General features: G+C 40.9%; 1 protein-coding gene across 2 annotated transcripts in view; it reads right to left on the bottom strand.

Annotated features, from left to right (window-relative positions):
* The window catches only part of LOC137167945 (MAGUK p55 subfamily member 3-like), a 31,837-nt gene that overhangs the window by 6,556 nt on the left and 3,911 nt on the right, over positions 1-21,370 (bottom strand). The window contains exons 1-13 of one of the 2 annotated variants that reach the window (XM_067570306.1): positions 20,740-20,891; positions 9,273-9,335; positions 9,035-9,153; positions 7,497-7,574; positions 7,017-7,097; positions 6,577-6,714; positions 6,338-6,419; positions 4,806-4,891; positions 3,868-3,942; positions 3,357-3,553; positions 2,558-2,622; positions 1,641-1,661; positions 544-585 (exon numbers count right to left, since the gene is read on the bottom strand). In XM_067570306.1, coding sequence (XP_067426407.1) covers positions 544-585; positions 1,641-1,661; positions 2,558-2,622; positions 3,357-3,553; positions 3,868-3,942; positions 4,806-4,891; positions 6,338-6,419; positions 6,577-6,714; positions 7,017-7,097; positions 7,497-7,574; positions 9,035-9,153; positions 9,273-9,309 — 1,021 coding nt within the window. In that variant the 5' untranslated portion in view covers positions 9,310-9,335; positions 20,740-20,891. Of the gene's footprint in view, positions 1-543; positions 586-1,640; positions 1,662-2,557; positions 2,623-3,356; positions 3,554-3,867; positions 3,943-4,805; positions 4,892-6,337; positions 6,420-6,576; positions 6,715-7,016; positions 7,098-7,496; positions 7,575-9,034; positions 9,154-9,272; positions 9,336-20,739; positions 20,892-21,370 lie in introns of those variants that run through there. The other variant, XM_067570305.1, reaches the window with a different exon arrangement.

Consider the following 21,370-nt stretch of genomic DNA (forward strand, 5'->3'; position numbering starts at 1 on the left):
CATATTCTTCCATAATGATTTGATCAGAGCTAGTAATTTGTGCTGGTGTAATACAGTCTACGTCTGTACTGTGATATCCGACCCTTTGACACATCACTGAACTATCTGTTACCTCTAATTATGTATTGGAGTCGCTGAAGAGACAGATCTGTTATTGGCACCTGTAGATGTGTGAGACAATATTTCCTACACGTTTTTTCTGCATTGCTTTCCTTTCATGTTTTTGGACAAATACTGTGGTAGTTAAATGTTTTTCTACATCTGTACGTTTATTCTCTTGTCAAGTATGTTAAAAAATATATAATATAGATCCTCATTCATCCTTTCAGATCCCCAACCCCTGGCATTGACCCCATCTCTTGATCCTTTGAAACCTTCACCCCTCCTCTTATCCTTCAACCCTGGGCCCAGACAGGTCAACCCTGCAAGCATTCATTGTGATCCCCAAGCCCAAAGCAACCAGGGAACCAGCGCACAGCCAGGCTGCAACAGGCAAAGAGCAGAAAGGGAGAAGGAGGTGGAGAAAGATGTGCACGGTCTCACCTATGTACTGTCCATTGAAATAGCCCTCACAGTCACAGTCCTCTGTAGGGAGGCAAGCAGGGAAAAGAGGGGTAAGCACAGGGTAAGAGACCTGGAAGAGGAATTAATTAAAGGAATTGAAGGGGTTGGAAGAGTTAAAGAGGGGGGGCGGGCCGTGGGCACTGGAGAGGGCAGGCGGGGCCGGCAGGCAGCAGGCAGGCAGGCAGACAGCAGGAGGCGAGAGTGGAGGGGCAGCCAAGAGATAATGAAGGAACGCTGTTGGAGGAACAGCTACTGACAAAGCCTTCATGAGAGAGGAGAGGAGAGGAGAGGACAAAAGAGGAGAGGAGAGGAGAAGAGAGGAGAGGAGAGGAGAGGAAAGAGGAGGCTACCCTTCATCTGGAGGGGAGCCAGCTGTGAACTGAGTCTCTGTGACTCACACACTCATGTAAACAAGTCTGGCCTTTCCAAAGATGCACAGCTGAGGTACAACGTGCTCACATACAGAAACCTACAAATCCACAATTCCCAAAAGAAAAGAAAATATGTGTTCTTCCTCATCTACATCTATATTCTATCCTTTCATCAAACATAATGAGTGACAATCTGCACTGATTTTTTAGAAAATAGACAAAAGGATGGGTGGAAAATATTCTTTTACAGCACAGAAACAGAACAGCAGCTGAAACTGCAGCAGAGTGGAAGATGAGGAGAGAAAATCAGAACAAAAGATAATAGGGGGACTGAGGATGACGCAAAAGAAAAGAGGAGCTATTGTTATCTTTAACAACCTCTGCTTGGTTGGACTCAAGTCTCCAGAGATGCTGTTCTGCCTGCACATCACCTGGTACAGTACACGCACACAAACAAGCCAGGCAAAGATCTCTATTCTGGTCTGGTACACTAACAGCAGGAGGGGGGGGGGAATTAAGCTAGAAGCAGTAGAAATCCCAAATGCACACCCCACTAGCACACATGCAAGCTACACACACACACACGCACACACAAACACACAGGCTTTGAGTCCTCTATGAACATTTTCTTATTGTGTATTTCGTGTGTGTGAATGTGTCTGCGTATTCTGGATGAATCACGTTTGTGGCCGCACATGTACCCACCTTTATCACATCCTTGGTCATCTGATATAGTGTGCAACAAGGAAGAAGATAGCGTAAAACATTATTAGTGTAGGTAGAGGACAGGTTATTTTTGTGTAGATGGCAGATAAGAGGATGAGATTTGTATATTTATGAAAGCAAAGCATTCTAAATATAAGTACTTTTGTCAAAATGACGTCACTAACGGGAAAAGAAGGGGGGGGGGACTGCATTTAAAGGGCCCCAGCTGGGATTTAGGGGAATTAATCAGAGAGCTGGAGGAGCGTGGAGAGAGGCTGAGACAGAAGAGTCCCCACAGGCTTGCTGCTGTGTGGCGTAGCGGGGCTAGCTGCCATATTGCTAAGCCCTTGTTGTCTCCCCGTGGCTCAGGCCTAATCGGATCGCCTGAAGCTTATGCGCCATGAAGAGCCACCACTCATATTACCCTCTCACCTGGCTGTTTACACGCCACCTCTATAGCATCGAGTGAGAAAGTGAGAAGTGTAATATATTGTTGAGGCATTGTATCTCAACGGGTGCCTGTCGTAACGCCGTGTGGATCTACTTAAGCTGAACTTACAGCCTTGCTCGCCGGCCAGATGGACCAAACATGAAAGAGATTAATTCATATCTGTGATCCCTCCCCTCCGTCTCTGTGCCCCTCCATCTCTCTCTCATCCCTTTTAAAAACATGTCTACATAGCAGCACGGAAAGAACAGACAATGATTACTAATGCCTCTGAGAATGCCAATTACCAGCAAAAAAAAGGTCAATAAATGTCAATGAAAACATTGCTGCATTTATCCGGCGGAGAAATTATTGTCCTCTAATGACAGTGATGGAGTACATTAGTAGGGAACGGAGAGCTGCAGTTTGTAAACTGTAATTGTGAAATAATGCTGAAAATGTAGTGGAATCCTGGGAGGCAGAAACTTACAGATAGGCTTTTTAGGGGATTTTGGATTCGGTAGCGTGCCCATTTTGATCCTGTAGGCCAGTCGCCTGGAGGAATGTGCAGCAGGAACAAAAGAACCATAGAAGATGAAGGCAGGAAAAAGAATTATCAAGTCCGAAATACACAAGGAGCGAAAGGTGAGGAGGGAATGTCAGTGAGGCAGAGTAAAAGATTCAAAACATGAAAAGCCAGGGGGATCATGCAACCGTGTGTGATGCCTGTCAACAAGCAGAACTGAGCTTATGCTACTTTTGTATGTCATACTGATGCATTAAAAAACATTCAGAGAAGACAAGACTTCTTCTATTGTTACCCAGAGTTCAGAGTGCAGCAGGAATCCACAGTATCAACATTGATTTAACCTGCAAAAGACCCCATGTAGGTTTTCTCAGTCTGACCTGTGTCTTTCTCTGTGTTTGAGCTTTGTTTATTAATCCAACAGATGCTGCAGTGTTTGGTACGAATCTTACAGCCTGCTGAGATCATCTTACTGACGGATTATGACACTTACAGCACAGTATCAGCGTGCGCCTATTCAAGGCTGTGTTTCAATTTAATTTTTTTCCACGCTGCTCTGATGCTCCATCTAATCATAGTTGACCCCTCAAAATGGAACACATGAATGTGGATTTAACAGATTACAAATGGCTGGATAAAAGAAATATCCACACTGTGTGGGTGAACCGTTCAGTCCTTGCACTGATTAGTTTACACCACAAGTTCATTTTAATTTTGCTCCTTTAATGTAAGTCTACCGACACATGATGCACGGTACTCTCACCTCTCCTGGAACTGTTTGGAGGGGATGAGCCCGGCCCGCAGGTTGCTGTCTCCCACGCGCTTTGCTTGCCACCATGTGTGGTCATCCTGGGTCACAACTTGCAGGATGTCTCCCCGCTTGAAGGGGAGTCCTGCTTCTTGGCAGGGCGTGGCCTTGTCTTCCAAGGGGATGTAGTCGAACAGGGCTCTCACGTACACCTGGAATGAAACATACAGGCTGCTTTACTACCAGATCGAGGTAATTAATATCTTGGAGTGATAGGATAGACAAAATGGTCTCTGACTAGTTTGTCTAAGGGTCAAATTAACCCTCTGGAATTGATAAGAAACTACTATTTTTATTCAGTGTTTTGCATCTTTAAGGAAACCCTTCATCTGGGATCACAACAGTGTACACTAAAAGACCACTACTCTACTTTACATCTCACAGTACATTAAGGCAATGTTTAGCATATTTTGTGCTTCCTCTGCAGTTTCACTGAGCATGCTCACTCACTCTCGTTTCATCTTACCTTGCTCTCCTTTAGCCGATCCTCTTCTTTAATGGCAGGGATTATCTTCAGAGTGATGGAGCCCTGGGACTGGGACTAGATCACAGATAGACAGAGGGGGTTGGGGTGAAGTGGGGGGGAATACAGAACATTTTAGGTGAAGATTCACTTTTGTCATAATCCTAGAAAATCTTATTGTATTTTTTGTGTAGTTCTAGTCCATGCATCTGAATACAGAGATGCAGTAGAGTCTAATGCACATGAGTTTACTGCACCCGTCTTTACTACTGACATTTATTTAGAAGAGTAATCATAACACATTGTGTGGAACTGATGCAAGATCTTATGGGTATATTGGGGGGAAAAATAGTGGTTGTTTGTCTTACGGCTCACATTTTTTCACATCAGTGTTTTTGTCCGGTGCAAAATATCACTGGGTTTAGACTTTATAATTAAAAACTAGGGAGGACATTGACACCACTGATTCAGTTAAATTAGATTCACAAAGTCCAGATTCTGTTTCATTTGATTTTGTTCAGTTAGATTCAGTTCTTGAAGATTCAGTTACATCAGATAAATATAAATACCAATATTGCATAAATATGAAAGTGCTTCTCAGAATTTATTCCGGGAAGACACTTTTTTTTTGTAGTCATGTCTAAGCATGAGTTTTCTTGTGAATATAAAATTGCAAAACATGCAGAGTATAGTTAATTTCCCAGTTTACAAAACAGGCAAAAGGGGAAAATAAAATTCTACCATATTGTTTATAACAAGTAACAACAATATCAACGTATAAAATCTAGCACAAATGTGCACATATTCTCTGAGAAAAGACGCAGAAGTAAAGATCTATCTAAAAGCTATTACTACAGATGAAATGATTTGTGATGGAGAACCTCTATATTGTGGTATCTACATGCCTTTAAATGTGTAGCAGCAGCTAAAGTCTGTCTTACCAGCAGCTGACTGATCTCATCAGGCCTCTTGTGGATCACAGAGATGCCATTGACTTCCCTGAGCTCATCTCCTACGTGGACCAAACCTATAAGGAGAAGAGAGATGCTATTAAGGCACGGATTGAGTGGGCAGAAAAACATCAATGACAATCAAAGAAGCTTCACAGAGCTTTCCGGGTCTTCGGGGTTTATCAGTCGTATCTTAACATCAGTACTGTTGTCAGATACACAGATATGGGCAGCTTCTATCCTCGGCTGTGATCTTTTTAGCCGCAGCCACAACAATGAAACCAAAGACTGTGAGAGGTAAGATCGATACACTTTTCCCCTCAGGACAGAGAAGCACATAGCAGACACACCATTGTGCTATCCCACTCATATAATGAACATGCATGCATTTACCAGACATAGACAGAGGCCTGAGGCTAAATCCGAAGTCTCTCTACAGCTTCTGTCTCCGCATTGATGAGAGTTTTTTTTTCATCACTTGACACAGCAAGAAAAGGGAGGAAGACATCAATGATTAATGGTCTGATTGATTTACATTCGCAGCATGTTTCTAATGCCAAATAGCGCACACACACCTATGTGTGGCTGATATTTCCATGGTAACATCCATGAAAGGATCTTTGTTGAGTCTATATTATGTGTGATTGATTCTCTGGGGACTTGTGGGGAGCTTTAGATTTCAAACAGCAACCACCACACTATCCCTCTCATTTTTCTCTTCCTGCTCTCACTGCTGTGATGCATCTCTCTCTCTCTCTCTCTCTCTCCCTGTGGCTTTGATCTCACTGTCATTACAGTATCAGCTTCTGATTTGCTATCCCACACACATACGCATATTTTTTATGAAACTGTTTCCCTCATTTTCACTGGTTACCAAACACCCAAATGCTCTCACACCGCTGTGAAAACCAGAAGCCTCTTGGGGCGTCCTGGTGGCTCAGCCCGCCTCAGGGCTGTGCTACATAACTGCAATGTCCTGGTTCACATCCATGCTGGGAACTTTTTTGCATGTCATCCTTGACTCTTCTATAACTATTTAAGAACAGCGAATGTCCCCCAAAAATCATCTTTAACATTAGCAGACCAGCTTAAGTTGTTCATGAGTTACACATGTGGAGGGGACTTTAACATCAGAAGGGGAAAAATGATTAACACTGTTATATAGGTCAGTGAATCCCAATTTTTTCAGCTTAATACAAAACAATACCTACTTGCAACCACTCGTCCTAGAAAGCATGTCTTCAAGTTGTGAGCAGGTTGTAGCTAGGTCAATGTTTTGGTATTGTTTCTAGGAATATGGGGGTTTACATTCCACAATATTCACACACATAATAAACATGATTTGTTTTTGTTTTTTTTATGGCAGATTCTGATATCACACCCAATGTCTTTAATTGACTGTTTATAGAGGGGGAATTTTTCTTCATTTCATACCTAGGTTATCATGTTGTGACCCTTAAAATTCATCTCATGACCTCATTTCGAAATCCCAGAATGACAAACAGAAAAGAGGCTAAATTTACCGCTTCGGTCAGCTGCGCCTCCCCTCATGATCCGAGCCACAATCACTGACCCCGTGGCCTCATCACGCCTGATGGTGGCTCCCTGGAGTACATGTAGACAGAAGGAATAGGATCATTAACAGAAAAAAAGCAAAGGTCTCAGTTCCATGTTTCATCCCACATCCCTTCTTTTTTCATCCAGTGTTCCTACCGGATCTTATGCTCTAATTTCCACCCCCCATCTTTCTGTCCCAACTCACCAGAGGCTCCTTGTTCTTCACCAGCCTGACAATCTTCACTGACTCCTCTTCCAGATCGTCCTCAAAGTCATCCGGCAGCGGCGGCAGCACGGGGTCAAAGTTCTTCTGAGCCACGGTGTCGTGCACCGAGAGAACAGCCTGATGGGACAGAAAACAGACATGCTGAGATTACAATGCTGACAGAGCAGCCTCATGTCTGCCAGAATCTGTAAACAAGCTTCAGAGATGAATTTGTGAATGTCTAGTGTCACGGAAAATGAAATCTCTGTCAGGACAAATGCCACATGGACACACAATAGTGTTACTACTTCATGTTATTATTTGTGAAACATTCTTTGGATTTGTGGTAGCTGTGGTACTGTATTTGTTTGTATTGAGGACCAAACATGACTTGAATTATTTTTTGATGGATCCTTTTTAAAATATTTTCACATGTTTACCTTGAGATGTGGTGAGGTCAGCAGGTGCAGCAGCTCCTTCTCCTCTGTGCTCATCGGTCCGCTCTGCAGCTCCTCCGCCACCTGCCAATCACAACACACATATGAACCATGAGCACCTGGTATGAACTTGTGCATGTGTTTGCACAGTAATGCACACTGCAGCTTACTGTAGAAGGAATGCAGACAGATACACAGACATGCACAACAAGGAAGATAAGTAACGAGCAGCTAAGGTCAGCAGTTTCTCTCCTCCTGATAACTGTTGAGAGCCAGAGAGCAGCAGGATGTGGAGTTTCATTAGATGAGCATTGGGATGATTCAGCACTTTGAGAACATTAAAATTCAGTTTTGATACCTGCGTTGCTTCTCCATCGGAGCTAACACACTGTGACTGACTGCTGTGCCCAAATGGAAAAATAATTTAGGGTGTGTGTGTGTGGGAGGATTGTGTGTGTGTCTATGCATGTGTGATGAACTTACATCCTCTGCCAGGGAAGAGGCACTGTGGAGGACAGGTGTCGGACTCTGTCTCTCATACTGTCTCAGCTTCTCATGAATCTGTAACAAACACATTTAGTTCTTTTAAAAGGTGAGGTTTTGGAAAAGGTTTGTAAAAGCCGAAGGTCAAGTGATATGAAACAATACTGTACATATGCATCCAAGTCTAGAGGTGTGTTTTTTTTTTGCATCAGGCTGCACAATCCTTGAAATGTGTCGTGACGTTTTTTAATCTGTGTGTGGATCCTGATCTCATTGAGATGCGTGACACAGAGAGGGCTCTTGTGCTATATTTGTCTTTATTCAAATAAGTTCTGTTGCAACTGAGAAAATAGTCAAAATAGTATTAAAATTAATTATGTTTGCAATGCTCCTGGACTCATTTTCCCACCAAGTTTACCAAAAACTTTTAAATCTGAGATATCATGCTAAAAAAAACAATTACCAAAGACATTAGCTCCTTGCATTTAATAAGGACTAGAGCTCTTATTTCCATCTGAGTCAAGAAAACTGATTTACAATTCACCACACAGTAGATAAATACATGTTTACTCACCTGATACACGTATCAAAATAAATCTATTAATTGCCTATATTGCATCGGTCATTTTTAATTTGTAAACCTTATGAGTCTACAAGCCAAACTAAAACTTAAATTACTACAAAGTTGCCCAGATGTTATCAATCCATCTATAATTCTGTCATGCTGTAATTTCTATAATTTTGCTTTCTTGTTCCATTCTGTACAAACATCTACTGCATGTCTGTCTGTGCTGAAAGAGGGATCCCTCCTCTGTCGCTCTTCCTGAGGTTTCCTCCATTTTTTTATCCTGTTAAAAGGATAGAGGATGTTGTCTCGCTGTACAGATTTCTAAAGCCCCCCGAGGCCGAAATTTGTGATATGTGATATTGGGCTCTAGAAATAAAAACTGACTCGGCTTGACTTGCTACAGTATTCTTACAGTATCTTGGATGATGCTACTATCTTACTACTTAAGGAACCTGTTCTGACCACAAAAAAACAACAACATTGTATTGGTTGTTTCTCCCGCTGCCTAAAACAAGTTATCTTTGCGTTTTCCTGGCGAGTGACCTCTTGTGATTGCACAAATAATTTTCTCTCAGAGGGAAAGTAGCATGAGTTTGATGGAGGCTACAAAACCTTTAACTTTAACACAGGAGACCACTGTTTGTATCCTATTTCCTACAAATAGTCCTCAATCCTTCATCAAGTAGTTATTTTAACCATGGGTGTAACCTTTCCGCTACAATAACTAAGTAGTTTTAGTTGCCTAAACTTAATTAAATCTTAACCATAGCTCTAAAAAGCTCTAACATTTAGAATGGAGGACTTGTAGTGTTGTCACTGAGGGTAACTTCATGAACAGGCCAGTCTCCCAAAACCAAGAAACTTTTATAATATATAAAATTAACAATACATAGCTGCATATTACGTCCACATGTAAATATTACGCTTACTCATGGAATCAGACTCTCAAGTAATAACAAGAATTCCTCACCTTCATGAGGTATCCCAAGCTCCTCTCGCTGAAGACGTCTTTGAGGAACACCATGTCCTCTTTGTGATTGGCATCAGGACGCAGCTGAGAGGTCAGCAGGGCCAATGTTTCATGCAGCCCTACAGAGGAGGGTGAATAATGAAAACATGCGCAGTATATTAACATAAACAGATTGAGCACAGCTAGCTTTGAGCAGTATGGACAATATGTGTCGAGCATCTGTGCCAACTCATCTCACCCGCTCCTGCTGTGAGGACCGGCATGGCTTCTTTCATGGGTCAGTGAGGTGAGGAGGGGAAACCTGGGAGGTGGAGAAAGAGGGAAATTATAATGAACATTTCCTCACACTCTCATATGGATGCTGACTGTTACTTTCACTGTCTGGGAGGATAAAAAAAGGGGTTTCTACTTCTCATACATAAAAATAGAAGTGTGTTTTTGTGTTTGTGTGAGCATGTAAAGGCATCTTGGGACCCATGTGCACTACTCATAGCCGTATGTCATCTCCTTGTAGGTTTCATGCTATAAATCCAGGCTGCATTTTACATTTTGCACTAGTTACCTCACGTGCGAATGTGTAGGTTTATATGCGTAAGTCTGCTTGCATTATTGAGCCATACCAGTGAGATAAACAGTCACTGCTGGCACTTTTAATCACGCTGGCTTGCATCAGGCCCACTGAGCTTTGTGTTGGTGTTTGAGAGAGCAGGAGAGTGGGCTGCTCTGGCACAAACCCGTGCGAAATAATTGAAGCACCGTGTCATAGCACTCTGAGTAATGGAAAAGCTGAGGAAACACCGATAGGACAGAAAGGAAGCCTTTCACTTAACAGACTGCTCATTAATCTGCAGGATGTATGCGTAGTGTACAGTGTGTAGTGTAGTAAATCTAACCTCTCTGCCCTATCCAGTAACGCTACTTGTGAAACATTGACTTCCTCTTTCTGATGGGGAAGGGTTGGGGGGGAGGTAATAACTCTATAGGTAAATATATTTGTGCAATTACATCATACGAGGACTACTATATTGCAAAAAAAACATCCTAATGCGTCTTAGTCTTAATGCGTGTTTTAGTCTCATTTTGCACCTTCAATGCATATTTTAAATAAAATAAAATAAAATAAGCCAATGGGTGAGATGATCTTGTTTCAGGAATTTTCTATAAATAAGTATCAGTGTTTTGAAATAATAACAAACCAAGGCAGTTTATTGTTGGAAATAGCTTAAATCAATTTATATTGGAAAATAGCTGAAATAATAATTTTAAGAAAAACAGATTTTAGGCCTAAATTACATGTTTTTTCTCTCAATGCAATAAATACACTGAATTAAATAACACAGAGACAACAATGTATAATATCAGTATGTATACATTATATACCGATAGATCTGTGAGTGACTCAAAGCTGCAGTCGGCAGGAGGACTGCACAGACTGCTACAGCTTTTACTGATCAATAGTCCTGCTACTCTACTCAATATTCTGCATACTTCAATACATCAATAACTACAGACAATCATGTCCCACTATGATCCGATGACAAAACTCTCAAGAAGCTGTGATAAGTATAACCATTTTCATACAAATTATATTCAGCATTGTCACTTGACCTTTGTCAGAGTAGTTTGCCTTTGCAATAATGTTATATAATAATGGAGGCAGGCTGTATGAGTTTAGGTAAATATGGGCTTGTTTGAGATAATTCTTCAACAATATGATATCTAAATACTGACTTATATAATCATACCACCTACCCATTTTACTCTATTGAAATATTGATAGAAATTCTATGCAGTCTGTTTGGAAAAGGGGTAGATGCGCAATCCCTTAACCTGTCTAACATCCGTGTGCTTATCTGCTTTGTACTGTACAATATGTGTAAAACAAACATAAGCTTTACAAAGAATACTTTTATTACGGGGCTGTTCATGTTAGTGTATGCACCACCCTAAAGGGGCCTTCCACAGTGACGCAACTTTTTGTGAGTAACTATAGTGCACAGAGATTGTAAAGTTGATATATGAACATAAGAATTATTCTTAAACATTCTTTAGCGGTTAATTTCATATTTTAAGTGCATAAGTCTGCAGTTTGAGGTTTTTTTTTCTTCACTCTTTGTAATATTTGGGCAATTTTTAAGCAATTATTGTGCAAGAACATGTCAAAACAATCTGGAAACACTGACTCACAATTACAAAAAGAGACAGAAACTAACCCTGCAGCAGACAAGGAAAAACACAGAAAACGTCAAGGTTATTTTCCTGCACTAGCACCATTTGAAGGAGACAAAGAGTATTGAGACAACACTGAATCTAAACTGTTACCTTAACAGCCTGTAAAGTGCTAGCATAGCATGTAATCCACTTACAAACAATACTGACAACTGGCCCAGGTGGTTGGAAACAAGTACAGACTGGACAGACTGGACTGACATCAGTGTGGTAAAAGCAGTTTTTACTTGGTCAAAGGCTTACAGTCAGCAATGTGAAGGTAGTAAATCAGACCAAAGTATGAATGCAGGCAGGCAGCTGGTCGTCTGAACAGGAACAAGGGTAGGAAGCTGAGACAACATAAACTGAGAATGTCCAGTCCACTTTATATACTGGGGCTAATGGCTAATGTGAAGCAGCTGGGCAGGCAGGTTATTGGGTCAGGTGGCATGCAGCAGCAGCAGCAGCAGCAGCAGTAGTAAACTGCAGTGGCAGCTAGAGGACAGGTGAGGAACGGCAGGTCTGAGATTTGAAACAAGAGAAGCTAAACAAAGGGAGAGGAGCCAGAGGAATAAAGTACTGGATTATCCCACACAGTCTATCAAGACAAGTGAAATGAACTGGGGTGAGAACCTTATATAATTAAATCATTAGATGATTTTAATAATTAAGAAATTACTTTTAAAGTTCGTGTTACCACCGTTAACACTAATCTGTTCAAGTTTTAAGCCACCCAGATCTTTGTTCCTATCAGTGATCCCCAGACTTTTTCTCTAGTACCACTATGAGGTTCACATTTTTGTGTGGTCTGTAATGAAACGTCTCTTGATTCCCACAAAAATTTGGAACAGGTATTCCTTTTTCCCCTCGGGGCAAATTGTGATAACTTCCTCCTGCGTCATCATCAGGCTAAAATTTCAGTTTGTCCAACGGTTTACGTTCACAAATCTGCAAAACTAATGGCATTCCTATCATCTTCAGCTGTACTTGGTGCTACTTAGCAAAGTGTCATTGTAAGTATGTTAGCAAACTGCATTTAGCTTAAAGCACTGCATTGCAGCCTCAGAGCCTCTTGCATGGCAGACTCATAGTCTCGACTTATTATCATTGATCCATATATTATATCATAAATTCCCTATTTAATGTATACCCAGCACTGAACCATAGTGTATGAATTTGTTCTTTCGTGACATAAGCTGGGATTCCTCTTAAATGTGTTACCAGTGCAGAAAAGTATCCTTAGGGTCTCTAACCTAGAAACATCAACATCGATATGCAGTGCAGCAAGTGAAGAGTCCCTGAATGAGGACAGAGGGGAACAAACTGCAGCTGTCTGAATCCTCAATTTTGATATAGTTTTGTCCTCATCCATGTGGCTGTTACAATAACACAAAGCTCATGTCAGTTCTGACTTATCATCCATCAGCTTCGGTTCATTTCAGAGGGTTGTCTTTCTTTCAGTTTGTGTCTCTGGGACCTGATTTTGTAATCATGTATGCTACGAGCTTTAATAGTTTTACTGACTGCATTCAGATATGTGACTTAATAGACCCAAACCACATATGTACACGAAATCTGAGCAGTTATTTCATATCTGTGTGCGCTTCTTCAAAAGAAAACCTACTGCGTGTCAGTCCGAATTCACTGTTTCTACTGTATATTGCAAGAGTGCAATTCTCTCACTCCTGCTACAGCATTTTTAAAAAGTATCCTTGTTTTTTGATGGTACATTATAAGAATATGATTAACTTCGGCAGAGACATAGACAGAGACGGCGATGAGCTCATGAATAATGAACAGAGAGGATATTACAGCGCGAGAAGGGAAGATCAGGAGAATATGAGCAACTTGAGCGGGAGGAGGGAGGCGGCACCTTTTTTTTATACTGTCAGGAGAATCAGTGGATCAACACACAAGTGACAGTCTCTTTATTCTCAAGGGTGTCAGTTGGGATTTCCTCCCTATAACCCCACTATATTTAACTCAGACGAGTAAAAAACATCATTATCAATAACATGTCTCTGGGAATGGTAAAGTGCACGCTTCATTCTGTATTCTACATCAATATTCACTTTTCACTGATGAATTTGCAACCAACCGGCTTCAACGAAGAAAACCTTTGAAAATTTCCTCTCGGCTCCTCCCGTCCATATTATCACTGATAGAAGTTGTAGACAGGGAGAATTAATGAGCGAATAAAAATGTAATGCCTCTCTCAAAGAGATTTATATTAAAGATATGGTATGAAAGGATTTGGGCTTCATGTAGAAGCAGTGCAGGGATACAAGGTATGAGGTTGTCAAAGGTTTGGACTTGTTTTTTCTGTTTCGATTTTAATTTTCATTTCAGCTTTGCTTCGTTGACTTTATTTTGTTTTTCAGTTCTCCAAATTAAATGACAAAATATATTGTTGGTGACACATAGAAGCGTTTTCTGATCTGACGCCCCCATCAGCAGGACAAAATCATTTGTCTGTACCTTACAAAGTCTTTTACAAATCACTGTTGGAAAAATAAATACGTTTTATGATGTGGCAACAATAAGGTTAAGATTTTATTAGGTTTAGGTGCAAAAATGACTTAGGTTTAGGAAAACATTGTGGTCTGGGTTATAATGACTTCTTCCTTAATATTATGGGACCTTCGTCTTGATGGCTGCAATAATAACCACTTGGTTAATGTTAGAGGATGATGTTTTTTACAAAAAAATAGGAAACAAACAGCAGTGCCCCGTGTTAAATGTCTAGTGTTTTGTTGACCAGTCGATCCACTCTGACCTCCTCCCTACATGTACACAATATAATAACATCAACTTATAGTATTTTCTCTTTGGCTGCTAGAAGACTTCAGTCACTTGAGTGTAAATATATGTTGTTTTGGGTCATTTTTCTTTGGAGGACAGTATCAAAATTGCAGTTTTCTGTGCCTCAGTATATTAAGCGCACCAACTTCATTTATATATATATATATATATATATATATATATATATATATATATATATATATATATACACACACACACAGTAAGCTTTTATCTATAATCTATAGTTTGGTCTTCAAATACTCAAGAATGCATGAACTGGAGATGGAACTGTCAGATTCAGGTGCTTTATGAAGACATTTTCCACAAACAAACCAGTATAACAGGGACACGGGGACCCATCTTTATTTTTGTTTTAGAGACAAATCAGAAGAACTGATATAGGAAAAAATGTAGCTATTCAGAATTACATTACAACTAAACTGACTTATGATTGTGAGGACTGAAGCTGAAGTAGAACATTTCTAACCTAACGGGGACTTACAACAACCACACACTTTATCATTTGTCTTTGTGGTTTGACTTCAAACAAAAATATTTCCCAAAATGTGAATTTTGTGTCAGTTGATCATTTTTGTGTCATGTTGTGTCTGTTTCATTGTTTTATTGTCACATGTAATATGACAAGTAAGTCTCCCGTTGATGAAGGATTAGAAGAAACAGCCTCCTTATCTCTTCATCATCAGCATCATCAGCTTTTTTATATCATCGGCCTCTTTGTTATTGCCGCCACCAATGCTGTCAGCTTAAAGAAAACAACAAACAATTATGTAAGATTAATTAGCTGAAAACTGCAGTTTAATGATATTTAATGGACGGATGTGTTTAGAAATTGTAGCTTTTAAACAATCAAAAGAGTGCGGTTCATCACATCTCCCTCTGCAGCGGTTCATTAACAATCCTGGGAGGATGACATCATCTGCTGAGCTACTCTCACATTAACGTGGTGAGGTCATCACAGAGAGTCATTACTGGAGCACCTCCATGGGGGGGCTTTAGTATTTACAAAGTTTTCAAAATTTAAGTTGTAATACATATACGTTATAGTTATATATAATGGAATTAAATTAGTTAGTTAGTTTTTTGCTATTAACTCTATTTCTCGTTGTCCTAAAAATCACCAGTGTCTCAAAAGCAAAATTTAGATTTGTAAGAATTAGCCTTGGTTGCTCTGCAATATAAAATTATGCTGATGAAGCTCTCTCATCCAGTGGTCTTTGCTGCTGACCTGGTGGCAGACATATTGGGAATCATTATAGAAAGAACCAATGTTCTTGTCATTGATCTCTTTTGTGTATAATGGTCATAGATGTATTCAAATTAAAAAGAGACTGGTGTATAAACACATAATAGCCCTCCAAGCTAGCTAATACTTGACATCAGTGTGTCAGAACTAATGATAATACTGAGTATACTGATACTTACAGTTATGTAAGGTAAAATGTAGGTAAATGAAGGGTTAAGTCATTAAGCTGGATGACATAGGGAGACCTTATGGTGACCTGTGCTCTCGGTCACTGACCAGGAAATAACACAATGTATTCAAGGGGATATATTTGTACCATCCACTCCTGTCTTTGCCTGATATCAGACAAACTTGTTACACTCCGTTTCCATCTTCAGTCTGACATTGTTTCCACTCCACCCATTTCCACGGGGAAAGGGGTTCGATCACCACTAAATGCTCCGGCTGGTGGGTGATGTACTGCAAGTTGGGCGATGGTTTTGGCTCGTCGGTTTTCAACACGACGGTTGGATCACAAACTTTCTCATATTACAGCTAAACAGTACACTAAAATATGTTTCTGAAAATATTTGAGGTGAGAAATAGGCAACGCAGTAACAGAATCTTTATTTATATTTGATCAGCACTGCCCAGTTTTACTCCTCCTTGGTTCTGGCGCACAGCTTGACAACACTTGACAACAGCTTGACAATGGTGTTAGTCCCACCCGTGGTGCCGATTGGCTAATCGTTAGTCCCCCTGTGGCGCTCATTGGATCAATTGCTTTTCCAACTGAGAAACCGCTGTTTAATGTCATGATGCCAGACCGAGTCAGTCAACTCAATTCAGTGGAACGGGGCGGATTCAAAGGTTTGGATCCAGGCAACTCCTGTCTCACAGCTGATTACAAACAATGCTGCATCTCTTGTAGTTTATAGCCCAGCAGAGCAGGGTTATTTAAAATTTTATTGTGCAATACCACTAATATGATACCTTCCTCCATTTTGGACTCTTGTACTCCATCCCCTCAAAGGTCAGGATTGTGAAGACGCTCTATGCAAGACACTGTGCAAGAAGATCAACGTAGAATCATGAGCCGATCCTTTGAAATGAAGTGATTTGAGTCAGATATTTCACTGTTTATAAATACTGGTGTGCCCTTACGGTTAGGGATAGATTCTAATCATAGGTAGTATTAGTGTTATTAGTGTTGTATTAGTGTTCTGAGTACTCAGGAAAAGTTAAAGTATTAACATTGACTCGCTATTTGATGGAAAATTCAATCTAATAGCGAGTATTAAAGGGGAACTCTGAATTTACACATCACAGTCTGTTTTCAGATCTTATAGAGAACTACTACATGGTTGAAACAAGTTGTATAAAGCCCTTTGTGGCTCCAGAGGGACCTGCGCTGACAAATTGCCTCAAATGATGTCACTTGAGTCGGCATCAGTTGGAGCTAAAGACAACAAATACGAAAATGAAAAAAATATGAGGGCATGACGTTAGAAAGAAATGAGGTTACCAGACCTCTAGCGAATGAATTGAGTTGACAGACTTTGACAAGGAAGATGAATTTATATATATTATATCTCTGGTTCTGTGGCACCAATTTTGATCCTTTTTTTTTAAAAAAAAAAAAGTCAACCATGAGTCCAACAATGTCATCGGAGTGCAATGCTAAATCAGTGGTGTTTAAGTCAAGCAATAAAGCTCCATTAGCAATATTTTTGTTAGCATATGGCTAAATACTAATCCAATTGAGAATCAACACCAAAGTCTTTCAGCTCATTGTTTTAGTTTGGTCTCTGTATATTTGATAACCAACACAGACCCCTACTTATTTAAGTGTTTGCAAGCTAGTACAACAGCCATAGCAGCCCTATGATATACAGTCTAAACAGATATGTTTATTAATGTTTACTGTCCCCTTCAGATGAACAAACAATATTTGTATTAGCAAGTTCTCTTACACATGACCTCTGGCTTTACAACTCACAGAAAACCTGCAGGGATCAGTGCAAGTACTTGCAGCGAAACAGATGTTCAAAAAGCACCAGATTCCTGTTATCTCGCATCACCTCAAAACACGACTACTAACGTCAAATCGCCAAACGTCACTGATCCAGAAATAGACCGCAGACATCACACTTTTTGCATTTCATTCCAGCAAAAAATGACGTTTGTGGTTCAAATCTAGTTAAGAGCTTAGCCACAGATCACACAAACATAATGGAGTCCCGGTGAGGTCACTGAAAAAGCTCAGACGTCAGCTGATCAGATAACAGCCTTGGTCATATAACATTCATCTAGACACATTTAGCTACATCATTTCGTGCTAAATAAGAGGTTTATAAACCAACGTAACACTAAATATGATTCTCAGAGTTGTTTGCCATCATTTCGCTCATTCATGAATAGATAAGTAGTTTGGACTCACAGGACTAAACTCACACGAACACACAGCCAACATGCTCAGACATCATGTCTCTGAGCTCCTCCTACTTCATCCTACTCTCTCATTTCTTTTCTCCTCTGTTTCTATCCACATTCTCTCTGTCCCTGTTTCAGCTTTTCCTTTGTCACACTCACACAAGCTCCTCCACAGGCCCCTTTATTCGCCTGCTTTCACTCACAAGCCCTGGAGGTGGCGTGACGTCAGCAGGTTCAGCAGGATAGCAGTTGGCCCTCACGGCCATCAACACACTGTCAAGAGCTTCATCAGATCTCTCTGACACTCTTTTTGATGCTTCATCCAGTAAGGCATTAGCCACAAGAGCTTCTGAAGATGCAACTGAGCTGCTAAGCAGGGTTATAAAACCCAGAAGTATGAAGGTCTCCCTGTCTCTTCAAGAATGATGTTGATGCTATGGCTGCAAATATCACTTCTTTTCATCATCAATCTATCAATTAAGTCAGAAAGTTAAAAGTGTCCATCACAAGTTCCCAGAGCTTGAAATGTAAATGTCTTCAAATGTCTTGTTTTTTCTGCCGAACACTCCAACCCCAGTGTTAGCCTTGGTATGTTTAACATTTAACATTCGTTCTCTTCACTAATTGATTAATGGACTAACTGTTTCAGCCCTAGTTAGTTCTGCTACTGCTGCCATTTTATTTTTTTATTTTATGTGAAAATATAGGACAGGACATACTGAGACATAAAAAAAGGTCTTGAGACTGTCGTCTTTGTGTTTATATTTTCTAGACATGCGTCTTCATGTGGTCATGCAAATAATGACTTCATTTACCAGAAAAAAAAGATATTTGTTTATGTTTGGTGTAGCGTGCTGTAGCGTGACGTTGCTCCATGAAACATTTTAGGGAGGAGTTTGGGATGTATAAGTATAAAAGAGGCTGGGGTTCACACACCCTGTACCCTACTAACTGTCAAAATGATCATTTTTTTAACCTAAACAAAGTAGTCAAGTAGTTGCCTTGCCTTAACCAGATCTTAAAGAGGCCCTGTGGAGTTTTGTTGTAAACAAACAATGTGTATTCTTGAAGTCTAATAAATGTGTTGAATGTATTCCTTCCTCACATTTGCAAAGCTAATTCAATTCTGCATTGTTTACATCCATGTTTACTAGCTTGCAACCTTCTTCTTTCTTGCTTTCGCTGGCACATTGTTACATTTCTTGGTGCATTACAGCCACCTGTAGATCACTGGAATAGTATGAAGGCAGGACTGTGTATCATGTCACCAGCGTGCATGTGCTTCCTTTTCAATAATAATGCGACTAGACGCCAGAAACTCAACCTTTAACTGCAGAGGTGGCAGATCAAAAAACACTTAACACCCTAACAACACAAAAATGATTAGTCATTTTTGGAAGGCACTGACAATCGACCTATTTTGTCAGTCTGAGACCTTTGTCTGGGAAAAAAGGGGGACCATTGTGTCTATTTGAGATACATACATCCTTTTGTTCTGTCATCTGGAAACCTTAGTGGACACCAAAAAGATTTTTCCTCTCCCACAGTGTTTCCAGTGGTAAGTAATCCAGCATCGCAAACTAGCTTAGGCTAAAGCTGTGATATGTGGCATAAATTCATGCTATATACTTGTCCCTATACAAATAATGCTGTAGTGCTGAGTATCCTTGTTGATGCACTTCTAGCTCTCTATGTATATCTGAAGATGTTACACGCAAAACGCGGCATCTGGAGGGGTTATTGTGATGTCTGTGTGGGGGTATAAGGATCATTAGAAACACCCTCTTGAACATAACAGCTCTTAATGAAAATGTATTGTCTGCTATGCTGTGAGAATGCCTTGGCGTTGAGGCACTAAAACAACAAATGCTCAGTCAAGCTGTTCTAAGCAGACTGTTGAGTATTTCCCTTTGCCAGATGACGAGGGTCAACCCTGTTCCTGTCCCTGCTTCAGGACAGTGCACTCTCATTCTTAGCTATGTGCCTTTACAATATGGTGGAGGATATTATTTCCGCATCAGTCTCCAAACGGTGGTAGTGAAGAATTTTGAACCCAAGGATTGATGCCAGGAGCAGAAGGCAGGCTGAGTATTTAGAGCTGGATACTTGTGCACGACAGCAGCGGAGGGAATGAAGCTGTTTGCACATGTGCGTTCTGCATGTACAGTACAGGCAGAGAAACACTGTCACGCACTGTATCTATGTAAGTGTCCACACACACACACACACACACACACACACACACACAGCTGACAGCGACAACATCTCGGTCAGTACACGATCGAGCATCTTGGCTCGACTCCTCACCGCCTCGAGAATGCACAGCGCTCACATGCAGGCTAATCCACTGCCCTGACAGTAATGGGAGGCAACACTAAGCATGTTTGGCCAGCATCCAATATGCCTTTCACACGCACACACACACACACAAACATACACACATTTCCCCAGACTCACACCGACATACAGATGCAACCACACCACCACCACCCATCATCCACTCTCATATCATAGGGGCGAGCAGAGGGTGTGGTCACATAGAAACTTGTAACATTTTCAACATGGAGGGAAACTACTGATGTTGACAACTGACACACTCCTACTCAGTGTCACTGAAATGCTGCTTCCCCCCCTCCCCTCCCCAATCCCCCCCCTACACCCACCCCACACTGCTACACAGCAAAGCAGAGGCAGATGTCTGTTATCTCTTTCTGTCTCTCCCCTCCTCTCTCTTTATTCTTACTTCCTCATGTCTGTACAGCATAATGCCGGCCCTCCGTCCCATCCTCCCACCCTCTTTCTCTCTCCTCAGTCTCTCTGCATCACTCTGCAGTGCTACGGCGCTCTGGTCTCCCCACATACAGCATGCCGTCAGCTGGCAGATGGAGGAAAAAAGGAAAACACACGCCGGATAACAGAGCATCCTGTCTTCCAGCTGATACCTCGTGTTCACACTGATAACAAAAAGATGTTTAGATAGATGAATGTGGACAGAAAAGAGTAGAAACTGCCTTCTTACCTTCTCTTCTCTCTGTATCTCCTCCTCTCTCTCTCTCTCTCTCTCTCTCTCTCTCTCTCTCTGTGTGTTTGTGTCCCTCCTGACTGCAGCCACACTGTTTCTCTCGCTCTGATTCCTCCTCCTCCTCCTTCCTTCTTCCTCCTTCTCCTCTGGCTGCTGCTCTCACAAACCTGCTGCCGCTGAGTGTCCGCCTCCTCTTCCCCCTCTTTCTCTCCCTCTGCTTCTCTCAGCCCCTCCCCTTACCACTCTCCTCCCTTTACATCTCTGATGCGCTCTCTGTCCACAACATCAGTGGATGAAGAATGCCATGGAAGGGCTGAGGTTTTGTATTTTGCTGCCTACATGATGCTGTAGTCCCAGTTCATACCTCTTATGTATTATACTATGTAACACAATTTTCATTCCTGGGTAGTTAAGTGTTATTTCCTAATTGCTTATGTCTAAAAAGTATAGAAAATGGCTATTATTCCCTTCAAACTTTGTTTTTGTGACCTGGACAATGATATTTTGAAATTTATCTATTTCCAGTGGGAAAACAGGCAAATTTGCAGACAACATATCAATCAAAATTAACATGTATTTCTACTAAAGTTATACAAAAGAGACCACAAAAGATGCAGAAGTGAGTAGT

Source organism: Thunnus thynnus, chromosome 17, assembly GCF_963924715.1.
Source record: "Thunnus thynnus chromosome 17, fThuThy2.1, whole genome shotgun sequence".
NCBI classification, from domain to species: domain Eukaryota; kingdom Metazoa; phylum Chordata; class Actinopteri; order Scombriformes; family Scombridae; genus Thunnus; species Thunnus thynnus.